Source organism: Liolophura sinensis, chromosome 4, assembly GCF_032854445.1.
Source record: "Liolophura sinensis isolate JHLJ2023 chromosome 4, CUHK_Ljap_v2, whole genome shotgun sequence".
NCBI lineage: Eukaryota > Metazoa > Mollusca > Polyplacophora > Chitonida > Chitonidae > Liolophura > Liolophura sinensis.
Genome location: NC_088298.1, coordinates 19542616 through 19562595, shown reverse-complemented (window position 1 = coordinate 19562595; position 19980 = coordinate 19542616). Strand labels below are relative to the sequence as shown.

Genomic DNA, 19980 nt, shown 5'->3' with positions numbered 1-19980 from the left:
CGACCCCTATAATAATGACGTATATTTCTCGCACCGGGATCACTAACCTGTCTTTAGGTAGACATTGTCTTAAATCCAAAACAGTTTACAGCCCTAAAATTGTTAACTACCTTGGAAATATTTGTATCCTTGGAGTTGTCATAAACTTTTATTATTAAATTGAAAAATACATATTCAAAGCTAAGTTCAGGAATAATATCACAATTTAAGACTGACTCTTAATTCTGACTTAAGTCTACGACAGATTCGTGATTTTGGAGTTAGGTGTCTTCCATATAGCTTTCAAGTAAGGGGTTATAGTAACGTTATTACATGTCAGAATGGAAACCCGCATGCTACTGTATATAATATATACCGCCGCGAAGACGGGCATATTGTTGAAAGCGACATTAAAACCAAGCACAGAAACAACAATAAGTACTAGCACAGGCGCTGGGTATAACCCTACGACTCTGAGACGATTTTTCTTTCTTTCCTTAATTTATTTTCTTATTCATTGGAGAAAATACATTTATTCCTCTTCAGCGGTATAACAGTATCGGTAATCAAACAGTGGAGATATATGAGAGCAGGAAATTCTGATAATGAATAAAATATGAAACAAACATATCAATAAAATACTTGTAATGGACAAAACATTTCTGATTACATGGGTGTTTGTATAGATTTATGATTTACATAGATTCAAAAATACGAAGCATAAAAAAGTGTTGTATAATAACAGATACTGCGTGTGCCGTTAAACACTTTTGTCAGTTACATTAACTCTACATTTGAGTTAAACACTGTGCCGCCACATTATGTAGAACAGTCCATGAAAAAATCTAAATATTTCTGGACTTTCATTAATGGAACAACAGAACCATTGCTGTCATGAGGTAGACAAATCCTGCGAGCACCGATGACGTCACAGCCCCAGATAGACAGACACGAGGTTCCAGGTAAGGTTCCGTCACTGCGGGGAGCTTGACAGTCTTGGTGTGGACCTGATGAAGTAGTTTAAGTCATTTGAGTCATGCATTCCTTTATGTATCTATTTCATTATTGTTTAACGCCGATCACATACTGAAAATTTTCAACTTTTCCGACCTCCAAAGCACTTTTTTGGTGGAATTTATGCAGACAATTACAATGAAAAAGACTTCAAAATAAATTTTTTGTGTCACTTAAAATGCAAGCTTCATAAAACTGTACAAATGCACTACACCCTAATGTTCTCCTGGAATATTTCGAAATGTTGGTGGGAGAGATGGTTTGAAAGGTTGAAGTCAGTTTTATGAGTTGAGAAGTTACTGACGAACTTTCCATATATGACATGCAGATATGCACACCAGATTGGTGGAAGACGAGTGATCCTCATCTAATTAAGCAAATGGCCACACAAGGGTTGTCTATCGTTCATTGCCATTAAGTCCTCGGAAACAGTGACGGCGGGGGAATGTGGAAATCCTAATGGTCGGATTTGAACCCGTGTCCTTGCGACACTAAACCACTAAACTATGACGCGAGAAAAAATAGAATAAGCACATATGTACAATAAATAAGGACGAGGGAACGTATACACTGAAAGAAAGGAATGTCGCTTTCACACAAGACTGGAAGGTAAGTTAAGGAATTAAGTAGGTGATATTTTGAAGAGACTCACACGACAAAGCAAGATTCCGACGGATTCATTCGAGATTTAGAGTATAACGCGAGATTTATTCGAGATTCTCTCGAGATTTGGTTCCAGAACGCGCCATTCCTCTAAATCTCCCATTGTCAACTAAATGCCTCGCTAATCTCGTCAGAATGTCGTCCTGTTTTCCGAATCTCGTTCTGATCTCGAGTTGTCGTCCGAATGTCGCTCTTCTCGGGTTTATTGGGGATTTAAGCTTGGACAAACAAATCCAGTATACCGCAACATTTTGACGAGACTAGGAATATAGGCGACTTTATGACGAGATTAAGTCGAGGATCAATGCATTGTGCGAGATTTGGTCTACATTCAGACGAGATTTGGTCGATAAATGAAAAAGCAGACGAAAACTTAACAGGAGTGCAAATTTTAGTCGCCAACGCGAGATTCAGACGCAGGATCGAGATTTACATGAAGTTCTCGACTGAATGTCGTTGGAGTCTCGTTTCAATGTTGCGTTATCTTCCTAATCTCGACCTAATCTCGAAGTGCTGATCGAATATTCTTGTTATTGGTTTAGGGTAGGTATTTGAAAGAGTGCATGGCCGCATCTGGCTTAGTTTTCACTTGTCTGTCTGATGAACCTTACTTCACATTTTAGCTTTCTTTTACTTTAAAGGTGGGGAGTAAATATAAAAATAGCCTAAAGTTCAGATGGAAGAGCATCAATAGTTAGTCGTAAATGTGGTCTTCAGTATCTTTTATTTCCATTTTTCTTTAAAGAGAAAAAGACAGTTGACTTCTGCTGGTATCGCATTAGGGTTATGTTGTTGTTGTAACAAACAAGGCGCAAGAGCAGCTGGAGGGTTTGTCCAATGAGTTGATCGAGAAAGCCGAGGTGAATTTGAGGAAAAACGAGGAAATCACCACGCTGCTGGCACAAATTGTGGACCAACAGAAGAAGAGCAAAATGGTAAATATCAGCACTTCAGCTTCTCATCCTTATCCCAGAGAAAACTTCATAAAACTCCTCCCGTAATATATGCAGTGATCCAATATTGGTTGTACGACTGACAGGCAAAGGGAGACAACCTTTGGTGGAAATGATTTTCTTGCGATTGTTTAACACTGTATTTGGAATTTCACTTTCTGTATAATAATGGAAAGATTATGTGCTATGTCCCGAAATCTTAAACGATGGAGAAAACATAAGAATTATACAAATTTCAGATGAATGAGTGCGAAAAGTTAGTTGTCAGTATGGTTTTCTATATGTTTTTCGATTTTTCTGTAAAGAGAAAAAGGTGTATGAAAAAATTTTTTGCATGGTGGATATTTGGGTCTTGCGGCAAATATAGTCTTTGTGTAATAATGCTATAAATGAGGATATGACACATGTTTAATAAATATATTTGCACTAGAATTTGGTCTTTTCAGCTAACAAATGTGTTCAACTTGCGTTTTGATCATATTTGTATTTTAATATGTTCATAAATATTGTCACTCTTCAGATTAAATGCATATGTTTGGATATCAACAACAAATTTACATTCAAATAAATTTATTAGACGCGCACCCCATCATTATTATGCTACGACGATAAATACCAAATTACCCACCATACATAAATATTTTCAAATAGCCTTTTCTGCTGAAAAAAAATGAGAAAATATTAATAAAGATCATGTTTGCAAATAAGTTTGGACGCTTTTTCATCGGATTTCAGCATCATTTTAATGTGTCCTACTCCTTTAAGCAAATTTAACGCATAGCATTTCTTTTAAAACTTTGTCACCGAATTACGTGACCACTACAGTGTTGTGTACTGATCCAGAAGTCATTGTCACTGAAGCACGTGACCACTACAGTGTTGTGTACTCACTGGGAAGACTATGTTACTGAAAATACATTGCCACTACAGTGTTGTGTACCCACCGAGAACACTTTGTCACTGAAACACGTAATCACTACATTGTTTTGTACTCACCGGGAAGACTTTGTCACTGAAGCACATTGCCACCACAGTGTTGTGTACCCACCGAGAACACTTTGTCACTGAAACACGTTATCACTGTTGTGTACTCACCGGGAAGACTTTGTCACTGAAGCACATTGCCACTACAGTGTTGTGTACCCACCGAGAACACTTTGTCACTGAAACACGTAATCACTACAGTGTAGTGTACTCACCGGGAAGACTTTGTCACTGAAGAACATTGCCACTACAGTGTTGTGTACCCACCGAGAACACTTTGTCACTGAAACACGTTATCACTGTTGTGTACTCACCGGGAAGACTTTGTCACTGAAGCACATTGCCACTACAGTGTTGTTGTTCGCCAATTCCTGTGCCCGATCTGTCATAGCTTTGTCTTTCCAGTCTAAATCATTGGCCAAGACATCAAATACTCCACGACCTCGCTTAGACAACGGTAGATTAACCGTGTAGTTTGGGCTTAAAGAAAAGCAAAATATAAACATATCACGACATTAATATTTACCGAAATATCGTGGTATTAAGTAATTCAGAAATTTGATCTCACGGTTTCTTTCTTTACATAATACTGACTGTGTACTCCTAACTCTGGATAATTTAGAACGCTCGATCATGTGGGCTTTTCTTGTAACCACCCAACAAATCACTTCCGACACCCACCCACCCACACTCACATTTCTTTCCTTCGACAGACTGGTTGAAAGCACTTTTGGTTTTTAAAAACTACTAGTGCTTCATAAATTACGAACCTGTTTTGGCATGATATATTTTACCAGTTTTATTGACAGGCACATTTTATAATCTCACAGAGCCAGTAAAAGAATGAACTCAGTTTTAAATCTAACACTATGGGCAATGATTTTTGACTGAAAGGCACATTTTATAATCTCACAGAGCCAGTAAAAGAATGAACTCAGTTTTAAATCTAACACTATGGGCAATGATTTTTGACTGGGGTGAGCCAAAATTTCCTTATAGTGGCTGAGCTACACTCTATCTGTCTATATCCTTTTTTATATGCATAAATATGTGCAGCCTGAAAAAAAAAATTGAAAAATCACTGAGCAGGGCGTCAAACTCCAGTGAAATAAATAAATTAGTAGCTTAAACCTTTGGACAGCTTTATCATAAGACGGTACGTCTTCAAAATTAAACTGTCTGGGTCCAAAAAATTAGCGTTTAAATCGCATCCTGAATTCAAAGTCAAAATCGGAACTAAATGAAATCCTAAAAGCTCCCCTTAATGCCGACTCTAGGGATCAATTCCACAAAGCCATGCAGTCTTGACTTGAAGTCTAAACGTAAAATTCCAAGATTTAAAATTGGGAACAATCTTTAGAGGAATTTTAACAAGTACTTTGAACATTTTTGGACCATTTTAAATTAACTGAGGTGAAAAATTGCTTTCTCGCATGGGATCCATGCACACAGACTTACAAAATGGTGAGGTTGGCGAAGTTGATCAGACTCTCTGGATTTACCAGGCTATGACAGTTCACGAGCCCCGTTCTGGGGTAGTACATAGCGAACGTGAGACACATCTCCTCATTGGTGCTCTCCCCTCCCTGGTAGCAATTATGAAAGGACAGATTGGATGGGCATATGGATTGGGTATTTGTATCATACTACAAGGCTATTCATTGGTTAACGATTTTAACATGCAAGAAAGTATACATCTGCGTTCGTGTCTTTTTCTTTATAAATTCATCCCTGTATTGGTTGATGCGTTTTATGAAGATGGAAGCCAGTTGTTATTTAATTAAATTTAACAGCATTTATTCATGAAGGGAGCGCCTACTTCTTGTTTTTCTTTTATACAAGAGAGGTCTTATATTTGACCTTTGTCCATTCATACTCACGAAGGTCACATTGGTTTTCTTCATCGTGTTGTACGTACATTCCGTCACCAGATGGTCGCCCTGAAAAAAAAACTCTCCAGTAAAAATACACAGCATTCTCCGGTCTCAGTTGGTTCAGAAATCTGGTTCCTTAGGATTAGTTCAACTTCAAAAAAATCATCGCGCTTTGAACAAATTCAAATCTTTAGGTTCAAGCGTTCATTTCGTTTGTTGTATTCCGAATTGTGACATGGACTTTACTTTTGAAATTGAACCGAAACTGCTTTAAAATATCAATAAATTAATACACCCCTTGTACACATAACATATATCACTTTTCTAATATAGTAAAACTAGTATCCTTTCTTCTTCACTTTATTGCCCTGTTATTTTTTGCCAGACGACAGAACGGCCTACTCGCTGAACTTTAGCATTCTTATTGATCGCCAGGCTACCCGTTGAACCTTGATCTACCGGTTGAGTATTGGCCTTCCGAAACTTAATTTGACCAGTAGGTCGGTATGAACTGTAATGCAAACTGGCAAGAGTCACAACAGCTGAGACTTCAATCTATTTACTAGGAACTATAACACCTACAAGCAATGTCGGGTCTGATCGTTTGGGACATGGAATTCTGTATAAAGGATAGTCATTCACAGTTCAACTAAAACATTTTTGTTGATCGCCAGACTACCCGTTGAACCTTGATGTACCGGTTGGGTGTTGACCTTCCGATTGAAATTTGACGTATCAGCTGATCTTTTGCTCTACCAGTTGAATTTTGAACTACTGGTTGAACTTCGACCTACTGGTTGAACTTTGACCTACCGGTAGAACTTTGACCTCTTCTTCCAAAAGCCTGGTTTCCTGGTAGTTGAAATCGTAATTGTCGTCCACGGTTATCGGTCTTAGTTCTTTACCTCCCCGGAAGTGACGAAAGCGCACACCGGTACCGATGAGATGCGCATGCGGGAAGGATGCGAACAAATTGATTTCGGACACATTCCCCATGCTCTGCGTACACACAAGTGAAAATCGTCAGGGCATTTCTTTTTCTGTTCAAAATCAGCTTACATTTAATCAACAAAAATCCTAAACCAAGAAATGTTGATATTTAACGCTGTGCTCAAAATTGCCCCATTCTTAAAGGCAGTAAGTTTCATGGATCTATCAAACCGAGCAGGGTAAACCATACACCGCCTTCCACGAGGTACCTGACAAAGAACCCGACAAAGGGACAGCTGGATACGAACCTGCGACCTAGTTGTTGGAGGCATATTGGCTGCGGGGAGAGCATAATGACGACGTAATGTGCGCCATCATTACCTGTGTAACGTATGTCATGATAACCTTGTGTTGTATGTCATCATTGCCTGTGTACGTGTGTCATTATTACCTGTGTAATGCAGTCGGGCACGCAGTGACCAGCTGTCGTGAAGTGCTCGGCGTGGGGTGGGATTATGTGTGTCTTCCAAACGGTGACCCCGACGGACACGGAGCCGGCATCGTACTGCCGGAGCTGCTGGGTGAGGGTAAGTCGTAATCCCGAGGAATCCACCCAATCTGGACAACAACAACAACACTATTCATTTGCTAGAACTATTATCATATTCATCAACATGGGAAATGGCCGAACGAGACCTCAATAACCAAGGGCAAGGTCTGCACATGCCATCTCACTAACCAATGGCAATGTCTGCACATGCCACCTCACTGACCAAGGGCAACGTCTGCACATGTCACCTCACTGACCAAGGGCAATGTCTGCATATGACACCTCACTGACCAATGGCAGTGTTTGCATATGATACCTCACTGACCAAGGGCAATGTCTGCACTACCTCACTGAGCAAGAACAATGTCCGCACATGCCACTTCACTGATCAAGGGCAATGTCTGCACAGGTTACCTCACTGACCAATGGCAATGTCTGCATATGATACCTCACTGACCAAGGGCAATGCTTACACGCACTACCTTACTGTACATTGGCAGTGTCTGCATATGATACCTCACTGACCAAAGGCAATGTCTGCACTACCTCACTGAGCAAGGACAATGTCCGCACATGCCACTTCACTGACCAAGGACAATGTCTGCACATGTCACCTCACGGACCAATGGCAACGTCTGCATATGATACCTCACTGACCAAGGGCAATGTCTGCACATGTCACCTCACTGACCAAGGGCAATATCTGCACAAACCACTTCACTGACCAAGGACATTGTCTGCACATGCTACCTCACTGACCATGGGCAATGTCCGCACATAGGCCTACCACTTCACTGACCAAAGCAATATATGCACATACTACTTCATTGACCAAGGACAATGTCTGCACATGCTGCCTCACTGACCAAGGACAGTGTCTGCACATGTCACCTCACTGACCAAGGCAATATCTGCACATACTACTTCATTGACCAAGGACAATGTCTGCACATGCCACTTCACTGACCAAGGACAATGTCTGCACGTGCTACCTCACTGAAGAAGGACCAAGCGGTTGTTGATGAAGATGGATATACTGTCAGAAGAGCATCCTTAAGAATTCTTAATTTTAATAGTATCTAATTTTGTGTCTGAAAAATAAAATTAAAAAAATTCTGTAATTTTATGGAGTTTTTTTTCATTTTTGTTGAGTTTTGTTTTTTGTCTCCCTGTTTTCTTCAAATTGTATGAGTCCCAAATAGAACTCTGAAACAGTGCGTGCAAGATACATATTTCTCTTACCATTGCGTTTTCCTGGGTTATCAAAATGCGTCTGCAATAAAATAAGTTTGGGGTCGTCTTCGTAACCCCAGGGGTAACCCACGTGCTCTGGGAGGTATAATGGCTGTCAGGGGATGAGATAAAGTTACAGTTTATTAACAATTGTATAGAAATGATGGAAACGTTCAATGACGAAGTGGTACTAAGCCGTAATCGTTGAATCATACCATGTAAGCCACACGTCGGCCATACTCAAGACTGTTGGCAAAACGTGGTTTTCACATAATGTTGTCGTGACCCATGAACCAGTTGCATCTAAATTTTTGCATCAAAAAATTTCCCTTTATTACAGGAAGTGCATAACTTTATAAATCCGAGTTATTTTGAGATGCGTACTAATAAACTCGGATTCTTGGAACAGAAAACACGTTTTTGTCATGTATTGATGAACAATAACAAATGTTTGTTCAAAGTTAACTGAGCTAAAGTGATATCGTCACATTTGCACGGTGCGTTGAAATGGTATAATCACGTTACATCCAATTTAGATGTACAGGAATAAAAGTCCACGTAATCTGCAACACTTTGATGTTTACAAACTCAACAGGTCGTGGTTATGACATTACCATGCCAACATTCTCATTTCAAGTAAAAACGTTTGATTCAAGCAATGACAATATCAGACTTCAAATGAAAAGTACTGCAGACTTGGTTAAAACAAATCAGACGAACCAGAGATAAACCATTACATTTTGAAATGACGTGATGCGAATGATAAATATAAAATCGTATTAATATTTTCTGGGATATTTACCAACTTTCTGGTCGTTGGAAACTTTTTTTTGTGGTCAAGATAAAAAAAATAACTCGCCTGTGCAAGTCTATATAATATATTTTTGAATCATTAAATCATAAGCAAACACCAGAAATTAGGAAACTGCTTGTGAAATAATTTTGTTACATCGTTCTTAGGAATGGAGCCAAAAACGCAAACCATTATATATATATATATATATATATATATATATATATATATATATATATATATATATATATATATATATATATATATATATGCTCATCTTACCCCAGCCCCGACTGCCCACGCGAAGATAGTGGAGACACAGCCTCTCCATGCCGGGGGCATGAAGTTCGCCCAGCATGGACCCCCTTGTCCGGCCGTTTCATTGGCTGTTCCTATGGGACATGCGTACAGCACTATGTGATGCACCAGCTGCTCGTTTCCGGGCTGAATGATTGGCTCGACCTGGAAAAAATCAAGCTTTATTGGCGGATTGACTGTATACATGCATAGTTGTTTGATTGGTTGATTGGTTGTAGGATTTTAAACGATCAGATGACATGTAAGTTACCTAAAAAGTCATTCTGAACCTTTCCTAAGCGAGATGACAGTTGTTTCTTTGTTTGTTTTGGTTTTTTAAGCTTTAAATTTAAATGAAAGATCTATGGTGACATTTTGGACCGAATTAAACGTATGTGATTTTCATCGTAAATGGAGAACTAACGTATTTTTGCCAGGTCATCTAGAACGAATGAATTTGTGGCCGTTTTATACAATGATAAACAAAAGGCGGGTGCTCCAGCGCCATTTGCTTAAGTGAGACAGATGCTTCAGCGCCTCAAGCTTAAAGCAGGTGAATACCGTAACAATAACTCCCCCCCCCCCTACCAAAGAGAAATGGGCCTGCCCGTAGATGAATCAGACGTACCTTGATCACGTGGTGTTTCTCGCGGTACATGTGCATGGAGTACGCCTGACACCAGTAAACCGTGTCCTCGGCGGGAACTTTTACCTTCGTGGTAGAGGTAGAGGTAAAGAGCAGAACGATCGATCATGTCATGTTTTAAGGTGAACCTTTATCGGCCACGTTCATATGTTATGGTATCCATGACTCCAGAGGTAATGTCCATGACGTCACATGGAATGGCTCTGACGTCACATGGAATGTCTATGACGTAACGTGGAATTTTATTACCTTTTTCTGATTATTGACAAAACGTGTTGAGCACGTTACGTAAATTATCTTAAATAAATACGTACTTTGGTATATAGAAAAGAAAAACTGCTGACGTTTCAACACTGTCAGAATGGTACATAATGCTCACCTAAGTATTCAAATATTTGAATGTCTTTAATTAATTCTCTTTAAGAAAAATAAGACTACTTCTACTTCCAGGTAATTATCGTCCTGTAAAAATTATATATGTTTATAAAATTGTTCAAGTATTTGTTAGAGATAATGATGCTCATTTTATTATTGAAACTATTATTTGGAAATTTGACCGTGGATATTGTTTTACCGGTTGACAGCCAAAACTGTGATTTGGTTACATCGCTTACTATTTAAACCATTCTTTTACCTTGTCGTTGATGAAATCTACGGTGACGACATCATTGGGCATCTTCGGTAGAACTTTTTGCGGGTTCAGAAGAAGGACACTTTTTGAGCCTCTTCTACTCCCATGATACCTCACACTTCCGGTGACGTCAGAGCCCCAGTCGTTGTCATGGTAAGCCCAAATCACGCGCGCAGTGTCGGTCTAGATGAGAGAAGGGATGAAATATTGGATAAATCCCTAGGCACCCATGAAATTTATTAATTTATTTGATTGATTGAAGTTTTACGCGGTCGTCAAGATACTTCCCACGTATTGGCACCGATTAAAAACAAATGTGATGCCGCAATGACGTGGTTTCAATCAAATTTGACACCGCTAGTCTACAATTACTGTATAGGCCATATATAGATTAGACAACACACATTAGCTTTGGTCATTTTAATCAGATGGCAACGTAATCAATAGCTAATATTAATATCCTGACAATGGAAATGTTTCTATAGCGCATAAGAGCATTTCTGCGATACTGGACAGACAAACCCATGTGACTCTCTATCCTTGTTAAAACATTGCAACCATGATAAGTCACGCACAAGTCAGCAAATTTCGCACATTTATGTGAGACTTTGCAGCATCTGAGGCTTACCGTGACGGGCCTGTCGTCGTCTTGTGACTCACAGGTGATTACTTACCTTGGCGGATCTGTCGTCATCATGCGACTCACAGGTGATTACTTACCTTGGCGGATCTGTCGTCATCATGTGACTCACAGGTGATTACTCACCGTGACGGGTCTGTCGTTGTCGTCATGTGACGCACAGGTGATTACTTACTGTGATGAATCGGTTGTTTTCGTCACGTGACTCAGTGGTGATTACTTACCGTGACGGGTCTATCGTCATGACGTGACTCGAAGGTGATTACTTATCGTGAAGGGTCTGTCGTTGTCATCACGGGACTCACAGGTGATTACTTATCGTGATGGGTCTGTCGTTGTCATCACGCGACTCACTGGTGATCACTTACCGTGATGCGTCTGTCGTTGTCGTCGCAGGTGTCTAGCTTCCGCCAGAAGCGGAGTATAGTGTGGGTGTCGTTCTGACTTCCGCTCTCTGGCTGCCAGTCCTGGCTCTTGTCGAGTAACGGTTCCTTCATGCCCACAGCATGACGGTCCTGGAAAAGAAGAACTGAGAGGGTAAAAGTAATTTAACGTGTATTCTTAGCAAAGTGCATTTTATTGTACGAAAGTGTTATTTTGATAAACGCGTTTTTGTGTTTGTGTGCGTGTGTGCGTGTGTTGAAGGACCTATATGTGTCGGACACTGGCACCACGAAAGGAACAGGTAGAATTGGTATGGCGTTAGCAGACTGCAACGTTGTAACATGCATTCAAGACTGACCCATCGGCACATAGCAATTTGTACCTGTGAGATAAGACTTCGGAGAAATTTGTTGTTTTTGTCATGTTGCCTGATAATGCATTTATCTTCAGGTGAGACATAACCGTACTACTGTACGAAATTCTTGGACATTTTCTCATGTTTTAAGGTGTTTAATCAAGCATATTCAGAAGGCATTAATCTTAGTAGACTGATAAAATTACACTTTTTGAAACCCTGAAATTGACCAATCCAACCAATGTGCATAAATTGCATTGTTGGGTTGCTCTTTCATATGCGAAAAGGTTGGGGAATTAGAATATATACACTGATTCATGGTTATTAAACGCTAATTTGATCACTGATACGATGGATATCAGTGTTACGGGGGGAAGGAGGGGGGGGGGGGGGTGCAGAGTGGCTGGGCAAACACCGAATCACGTGTTGTAGGTTGTAGCGATACAAGATCTAAGACCGTTCCCAAAACGCTGGGTATTTTCCTATCCGCACTTAGAACCTCCGTGTCGTTTAGGATGATCGACAGCTCGGGATTTTAACACTCAGGTGTTTTGGGTCGCTAAGCATTGTAAAGGAGTAACTGGACAAGCCGGGGAGGTTAGTAATCGACTGTTTTCCGAAATTTTATGATGCTTCTTTTAGAAGTCAGTGCAAGCAATCCATGACTATACGAGTCCCAGCGAAGAATGGTCATCCAGGGCCAACGTCAGAGCAGTCTCGGGCTAGTTAGCATACAACGTATAATTCATTAGGTTAACCATTACCGACCTTTGACACGTTACTGACGACCTTTTCTTCGTGCCACGTAAGCTTATGGGTATGCTCGCCTTAGTCCTGGAGGGCAAAAGGTGGTCAGCGGACGTCAGAGTGCGCAAAAGGTCCCACGAACAGCAAGAGCAGGGGAATGTCAACCAAACTCCTTACAGCACATGAGTCGCTCTCTGCCTTTCGCTTTACCTCACAGCCCCCAAATAGACAAGCTGGACCATTGGAGTGTGTGTGAGACGCATGTATAGACTTGTTTAAGCTTAGCCTCATCGCTTGTTTCCTCCCATGGAACTATTTAATCAGTATTCATTAATAATATTGTTTCAGGTTGTGGATAAAATCATATTGCACATACTCTAGATAAAGAAGATGCATATGTATAAAGTATTGTTAGAGACAAAGATTAAGAAGGATTGCTTCTTTCTGACATCACTTCATGCCTCATCAACGTGACACTAGTCACTTCGGCTTTGTTCAAGATTTGGGTGCAAAATTTACTAGTGGTGGCAGTGATGTAAAGTGAAAAGTATAGATTGTTGCATGCGCTGTAAGGAGTATGAATGTCAACCTTTTCAAGCTAATTAAGGTGCTTTAAATTTTATGGCTATCTTAATGGAGTTATGCTGGTATAACGCACCTTTTCGCAGAGATTGTAATCAAACATGGGGCGGAGTCTGTGTTTATGTTGCCAACCATTTGGCCGCAACTCGACGCACTGATCTTGACTGTGACCTACTAGAAATAGTATGGGTTGAAATCAATGATGAACTCAATACCCTTCTTTGTGTCATATACCGTCCTCTTAATTCCCCAGCCCAGAAGTAGTGGGAAGTCTTAGAAGAACGCGTTTTAAACCATAATCCAAACAAAAATGTCATCATCGTAGGAGACCTTAACGAGAACCTTCTAGGCCTTTCAAAATTTAAAAGTTGGGAGATATTATTTCTCATTTGAGATTGAGTCAAATAATTCACACAGCTACAAGACCTCAGTCAAACAATCTTCTGGGCCCTATAATTTGTAATAAACCCGACTAAATTATTGGCTCCGGTGTGCTTTCAAATTTCTGTAGCGACCACTGTCAAACTTACGTTCGTTTTCATTCCAGTACAATCTTCGAAAAGAGTTACAGTAAAGCAATCTGGAAATATAATCTGGCTGACTGGAGTGAATATCGCGATGTTTTAAAGTCCTCTGCCTGGGACAGTATTCTTGAAAGCCACTGTATTGAGAGTATTGCCGAAAAAGTTGAGACTATCAACCTTGATAGTGACACCCACGGATGGTCGTGGGTGTCACTAGTTTTTGCATTTAGACCTTAATATTTGACATAAATTAGATTATATACGGAGACTAAACAAAACTATTTCACATTATTAATGTTTTCTTATCCATCAGTTTTATTTTACTATGTTCCCAGTGACAATGACGACACCCTACACCATTTTATCTTCAACCAAACTGTGTCAGTATTCACCGAAACATTATTTGTGCCAGAGCACAGGCATTTTTTTTAACAGCATACAACATGCAGAGATCGATATTTTACACAACAAAGTAAATTTTAAAGACAGTGCGTTTCTAAATCGATATTTGCTCTACTTGACTATTTCTTATTACTTAACCATTTATGTATTTCAGCATCAGTGTAATCGATGAAAGGTTTGTTTTTAAAGACTCTTTGTGGTCATACCTTTATGTATTTCTTCTCTTTACATCTCGTTTATCTTTAAAGTAGAAGAAAACATTAAAATGATGCCAAATCAGATGAAAGAGCGTCAAAAATTATTTGCCAGTATGATCTTTAACATTGTTTTGGATTTTTTTTCTTTCAAGAGAAAAAGGCATTTGAAAATATTTTTGTATGGTGGGTATTCGGGCCCAACTTTTGGTATTTATTGTTTTTGCATAATAATGTTTTAAACAAGAATGTGATGCTTGTGTAATAAATTTATTTGAATGTAAATTTCTTGTTTATATGAAAACATATGCCTAAATTATGATAATATTTATAAACATAAAAAGTATAAATGTCATCCAAACCTCATACATTTGTTACCTGAAATGAACAAATTCTAGTGCAAAAATATTTATTAAACCTGTGTTACATCCTCTTTTATGACATAATTAAACAAAGACTAGAAATACTAAAATGTGGTCCGAAATACCCACATTATAAAAAGTCTCTTTTTCTCCTTAAGGAAAAATCGGAAAAAAAATATTGAAGACCACATTTAGAGATAACTTTTCGCACTCTTTCGTCTTAACTTTATGTCATTTTTATGTCTTCTCCACCTTTAACACTGCGCATATTTATTATATATCTGTTGCTGTCATCAACTCTGCCCATGTACAGCCTCTTGAGATTGAAAATAAAAAAAAACAACTAATAATTATAAAGTGAAAAGTTTTTTTGTATTTCTTGCAGTGAATATCCCGTAGTCCTATCGCCATGACTTGAAAGCTGCTGCTTCTTCTCTTCCAGATTTAACTGTAACCTAATGCTGTAACCACTGTATTCTTGTACATTCGTTTGGAAATAAGCTTTTATTGTGTGGTCAAATTCCTAACATTGTCAAGCCTGGATTTGAACTCTCGCCCCTTAACTCCAGGATGATGGTGCAATCGCTGCGTTATAATTGTCTTCTGAAAATGAGCTGATATAGGGTAAGAAAACTTCCCATGCTTACTTAAGTACACAAAGGCTATAGATCACATCAAAGACGGCCGATGTCACAAGACACAGAATGCAAATATTGATATAGGCCTGCCAAAAATGAAATGGTCATGTTGGCCTATATACATTTTTATAAGGAGGATAGCTTACTTCGAATTGCACAAATATTGTGCGAGAGACTGGTGCAAAGATAACATAGACATACGCGATTCGATGAAGTGGAGTCATTAATTTATGCATTAACCTGGGCCTATTTGGCCCAGCGGCACTTCACTGCTTGACAAATGAGGCGCCGCCTTGAAATCTAGTTCCAACCAAATCTTCTGTGGCGCACGTTTTATAGGGCCCGGTTCCCGACCACATGCTATAAATACTCTATAAATACACGACTTTACTTACAGATGTAAAATATACTTGACTACGCAGGTAAAGCATCATCGAAATGAATACAAAAAATGAAATATTATATATAAAATTTTGCCACACTATTTCAGCGGTAATTATAAAAAATATCGAGAAATATTGCCTTTATTCATTTGATTAATACTTAAAGGAGAACAAAATGTAAATATCAATCAAATATCACTGAAAAGAGTATGCATTTCCTCGCAGGTGCATGCCATAACAAATTCTAATATGTACCTGAAGTTGATAATTTATAAATGAAGTCAGCGCCAACATACGCTGTGGGGCGATTCCATTTTGCCTAAGAACTAGTCCTGAAGTCTTCTGTGTTAGGAAAATTGCCGCCGGAAACCTCTGAAGTGCAGTTCGTACATTTCCGGTAGAACTCTTCTTCTCAGAAGGCAGCGAACAGTTCAGTTCGTTACCTGCTCGGGAAACCGGAATGTTGGAAGTAGGTTCTGAGTTTACACGAACAAGCCGGCGATTTTAACGACTCTCACTGGCTGAGAGGCAAGACATCCTCAGCATAAAATACAGGGTGTTAAGGATGGAGGACGTGATGAACTCAGCGATTTACGCCAGCTATGCCGTTTTCAGGCTTTACGTGTATGGCGAGGAAAAATCGCAAAATTATGCAGCAGGCACCACCAGATAGAAAAAAAATGTGCTCTTTTCAGCCTACAGTGTCATGTTTTTAAGTTTTCTTCTCCTTTAACGCCAAGCTCGAAACAACGGCCGGTTTTATGGGCCTTACTTTGTATGTATGCATGCTGTGGGGATTTACGACGTTCTTAGCAATGTATTAGCCATATGACGACAAGGAGTCATTAGGTGCGTGTACATAGACTGTGTCTTCTTTTGGGAGGGCAAGTCCATGCCTCAAAGTCCTACTGCCACTGAAGTATCATGTCGAAGGCATCAGGTGTGATGCCCCACGCAGTCACATTATGCTGACACCGGCGCTGCCATCGAAGCGATAGGGCCCTATTTTAAAGTTTAATTCTTAAGATGTATATATATATATATATATATATATATATATATATATATATATATATATATATATATATATATATATATATTGGTTTAGGGTGTGCCACGTTGGATAGGAGGGTAAGGTCTTGTGTGTTTTGCTCGGGGGTCGCCGACCTAAGGGTTTAGAGCAAGAAACTTCAGTTTTGGAAATTAGCTCTGGATCAGCGCAATGGCTGGTGCTTGTCGGAAGAACTTTTGCATTGAAAGTTCGATGAAAATTCAAAGGTGAGGAAGCGTTTTAAGTATCATAACATAGAAAGTCTATTGAAAACTTATGGTATATAAGATCATTTTCATCTATGCCATCAATGACAATTGACATATCATAATATATTGTTTTCTTCAGATTATTTCCTAATTTTACGTCAGCGGTCCCTCCTATAAAATTGTCGGTGGGTCATCAATCTATTAATGGTCCTGGATTTCTGCCCGGTTTTCTCCGATAAAATATTCTGGCCGCCGTCGTATAAGCGAAATATTCTTTAGCCCGGTTTCTTAAACTCCGATTAAATAAAGACATAAAGACGTAAATAAATAAATATAAAATTGTCCTCGATTCTTTATGTGCGTTTATACCAATACTCGATGTGTAAATGCGACATTGTACACTAAGCACGTCTTCAAGTTCGTTTGGGGGCCCCATTATGGACTACATAATGCAAACACAAACATGTGAGTTAAGAGCTGCAAATACCTCACCCCCACCGCCTTACCAACACCCCCCCCCCCCCCCTCCTCCGTACCTCCCTTACCCCCACCGAGAAAACATTCCAGATACATCCGACACGACCTAACCGTCTTAGTCTCAGGGGACTTCGTTTTCCTTTGTATTCATAAAAAAAAAATGCAAAGCTGCGTCCAGGACTTGGGACTGGCGACGTGCCAGTTACTAAAATGACATGTTTTGGTATAATAAATATAACGGTAAATATCTCCAAGGTCAGAGAGGGCCACTATATATTATACCTGTAGAATGACCAGTGTAATCAAACAAATTGTCACGCGGTGATATGAATATAGAACTGACCCAGTTTCTTCAATACCAAGCATTTTGTGTGTACAGTACCTGGTATTCGAACACAGAGGTACAGATTTGGTCTAATTGGTTCGTATTAGGTATTTTTCAGTATTTTTGCTAGTTCGTTTGCACGTATAACGGGTCATACTCGAAGAAGGCGATTGGCCCCCTTTCCTCACTAATGGTGTCAAATGTTCAAATCCAACTCTCGCTGGCTCGACTGCGATTGAGAATGACGTTAAACACCAAATAAATCAAATAAAAATATATATAAAACGATTTTTCTATACGCCAGTTAGATACAAGTAGGCTGTAGACCGCTGCTGATCAACAAGCACTCCAGTTTACTCCAACCATAAATTAAATTGGCCGTTATAGTATTAGTTAAAAATTCATGAGTATGCCTTTCAACAGAAAATAAGCAAACAGCTTCATCTTGTTTTCTCATATATGGAAATACGCTCATATTATATATATGCTCATTTATCTCAAATTCGAACCACATGATCGTAAATTTGATTGGTCACATCGCACCGTTTTGTACACAGCTGTCTAATAAGATGGACGCTATACTTTTTTTTTCTATTGTCGCTGAATTTTCTCTTTGTAGTGTATGCCAGAACAAAGCGTTTTACCAGAAACATAGGTAATTACCTGTAGCCTATAGGTGTATGACCATGTAGGCTCCTACGACCAAAAACAGAACACGTAGCAAATGTTTCATTACATTTTTGGAACTTTTCTTGAACAGAATTTAATGCAACCAGATATTTAAATTCTAAGGTGGGTTTTATGAACTATTCCGGCAATGTAGGGTATCGATTACGTCACATTTTTGCTCTTTTATTATGTGTTATTGCATATTATTTATTTATTTATTTATTTATTTATTTATTCATTTATAAGATAGCGACCAGCAGTGTGGTGGGACGAAACCCGGCACAGCCCGAGAGGAAACCACCACCATCCGCAGGTTTCTGTTACACCTAGTGTATAATAAGCCTACACAATGAGCTTCACCAGGATATTGTCAACAGCCGACAGCAACAAATGCCCTTATTCAGATTTTGTTCAGAACAAAAACTTACCTCGAAGTAGACTGTGCCGTCAACATCATTGACGCCGCCGATGATGACGTCAGCGCCGGCCATTCCTCCGTTTGGAGACAGTCCCAGGCCCACGTACCCCAGCGTCTTCACGCGGACCTCAAAGACGATTATGTCCTTATCGAAGTCCCATGAGAGATGAAAATTCCCATCTGGGTCCAGAACCACGCTGTGGTGCAGCATGGACGTTACCCTCATGGAGAACGCTGTCCCGATGCATAGGGACAGAACAATCAGGAAAGATTTCAGATGAGGGACCATTTTTGAAGTTTTCCCTCTGTAATGGCTGTTTGCGTTGTGTCCCGTCTCAACCTTTCCAGCTCTCCTTTTATATACAATAGGCAATGTGTAAGCACTTGGAGGAGTTTTGCAATATTTAACCACGCGGACGAGGTTTTACAGGACAAGGTTGTATATATGTGTCTTCTCATATGACATGGATTTTTAGGTCAGTCTTTAATATCAGAGAAAGGAGTGACTTCTGAAGTATTTACTTAGCAACCAGCATGTGACAGTGAGGGTATTGAACAAACAGTCCAATTCAGAGCAACCTATTCGCCACACAGTTATAGATAGAATGTCGTTAATTTTCACCATACATTCAGCCCAATATTGGTATTTTTTATGGGTTTCAGTACACTGCTCATGACAGAACACAAAACAGTGACAATGAATACAAATAAAACGCAAAAAAAAAACATGGGCAAGGTTTTCACAAACGCATTATTTTTTCCTTATTGTAGTCATTATTTGTTCATTTCATTGTTGTTCTAACCAAGGTTAACAAGCCATGGTGTTTTGAGCTGTATGCAAACGGTACATACTTGCTCGGTTCATTTCTGGCCAAAAATAAACTATACACAAATACACAATTATAGAAAACTGTACCGGTAGACAAACTCCCATCACTATGTATTTACTTGATAACTTTCATTTTCAGGCCAAAAACACTGTTTCCTCTCACCGTAATGCTGGCCGCCGTCGTATAAGTGAAATATTCTTGAAAACGGTATAAAACACCAATCAAATAAATAAATAAATCAAA

General features: G+C 39.3%; 1 protein-coding gene across 1 annotated transcript; it reads right to left on the bottom strand.

The window, feature by feature from the left end:
* Positions 1-245: 245 nt before the first annotated feature.
* LOC135464800 (DBH-like monooxygenase protein 1) lies at positions 246-19779 on the bottom strand. Its single transcript, XM_064742355.1, has 12 exons — positions 18918-19779; positions 11556-11702; positions 10551-10730; positions 9899-9982; positions 9256-9435; positions 8190-8292; positions 6849-7015; positions 6281-6466; positions 5474-5533; positions 5052-5179; positions 3908-4073; positions 246-986 (listed from the first exon to the last, which is right to left on the bottom strand). Exons 1-12 carry the CDS (start codon positions 19194-19196, stop codon positions 846-848), a joined length of 1821 nt encoding a protein of 606 aa, XP_064598425.1. The 5' UTR covers positions 19197-19779; the 3' UTR covers positions 246-845.
* Between the last annotated feature and the right edge of the window lie 201 nt (positions 19780-19980).

Excerpts from the sequence above, each read along its gene's own strand:
- LOC135464800 (XM_064742355.1), bottom strand. The coding sequence starts at position 19,196 with ATGGTCCCTCATCTGAAATCTTTCCTGATTGTTCTGTCCCTATGCATC. Across the intron at positions 9,983-10,550 it reads TAGATTTCATCAACGACAAG|GTAAAAGTTCCCGCCGAGGA; the intron begins GTAAAAGAATGG and ends TCTACCACGAAG. Across the intron at positions 4,074-5,051 it reads TTCGCCAACCTCACCATTTT|CCCAAACTACACGGTTAATC; the intron begins GTAAGTCTGTGT and ends CTTTTCTTTAAG.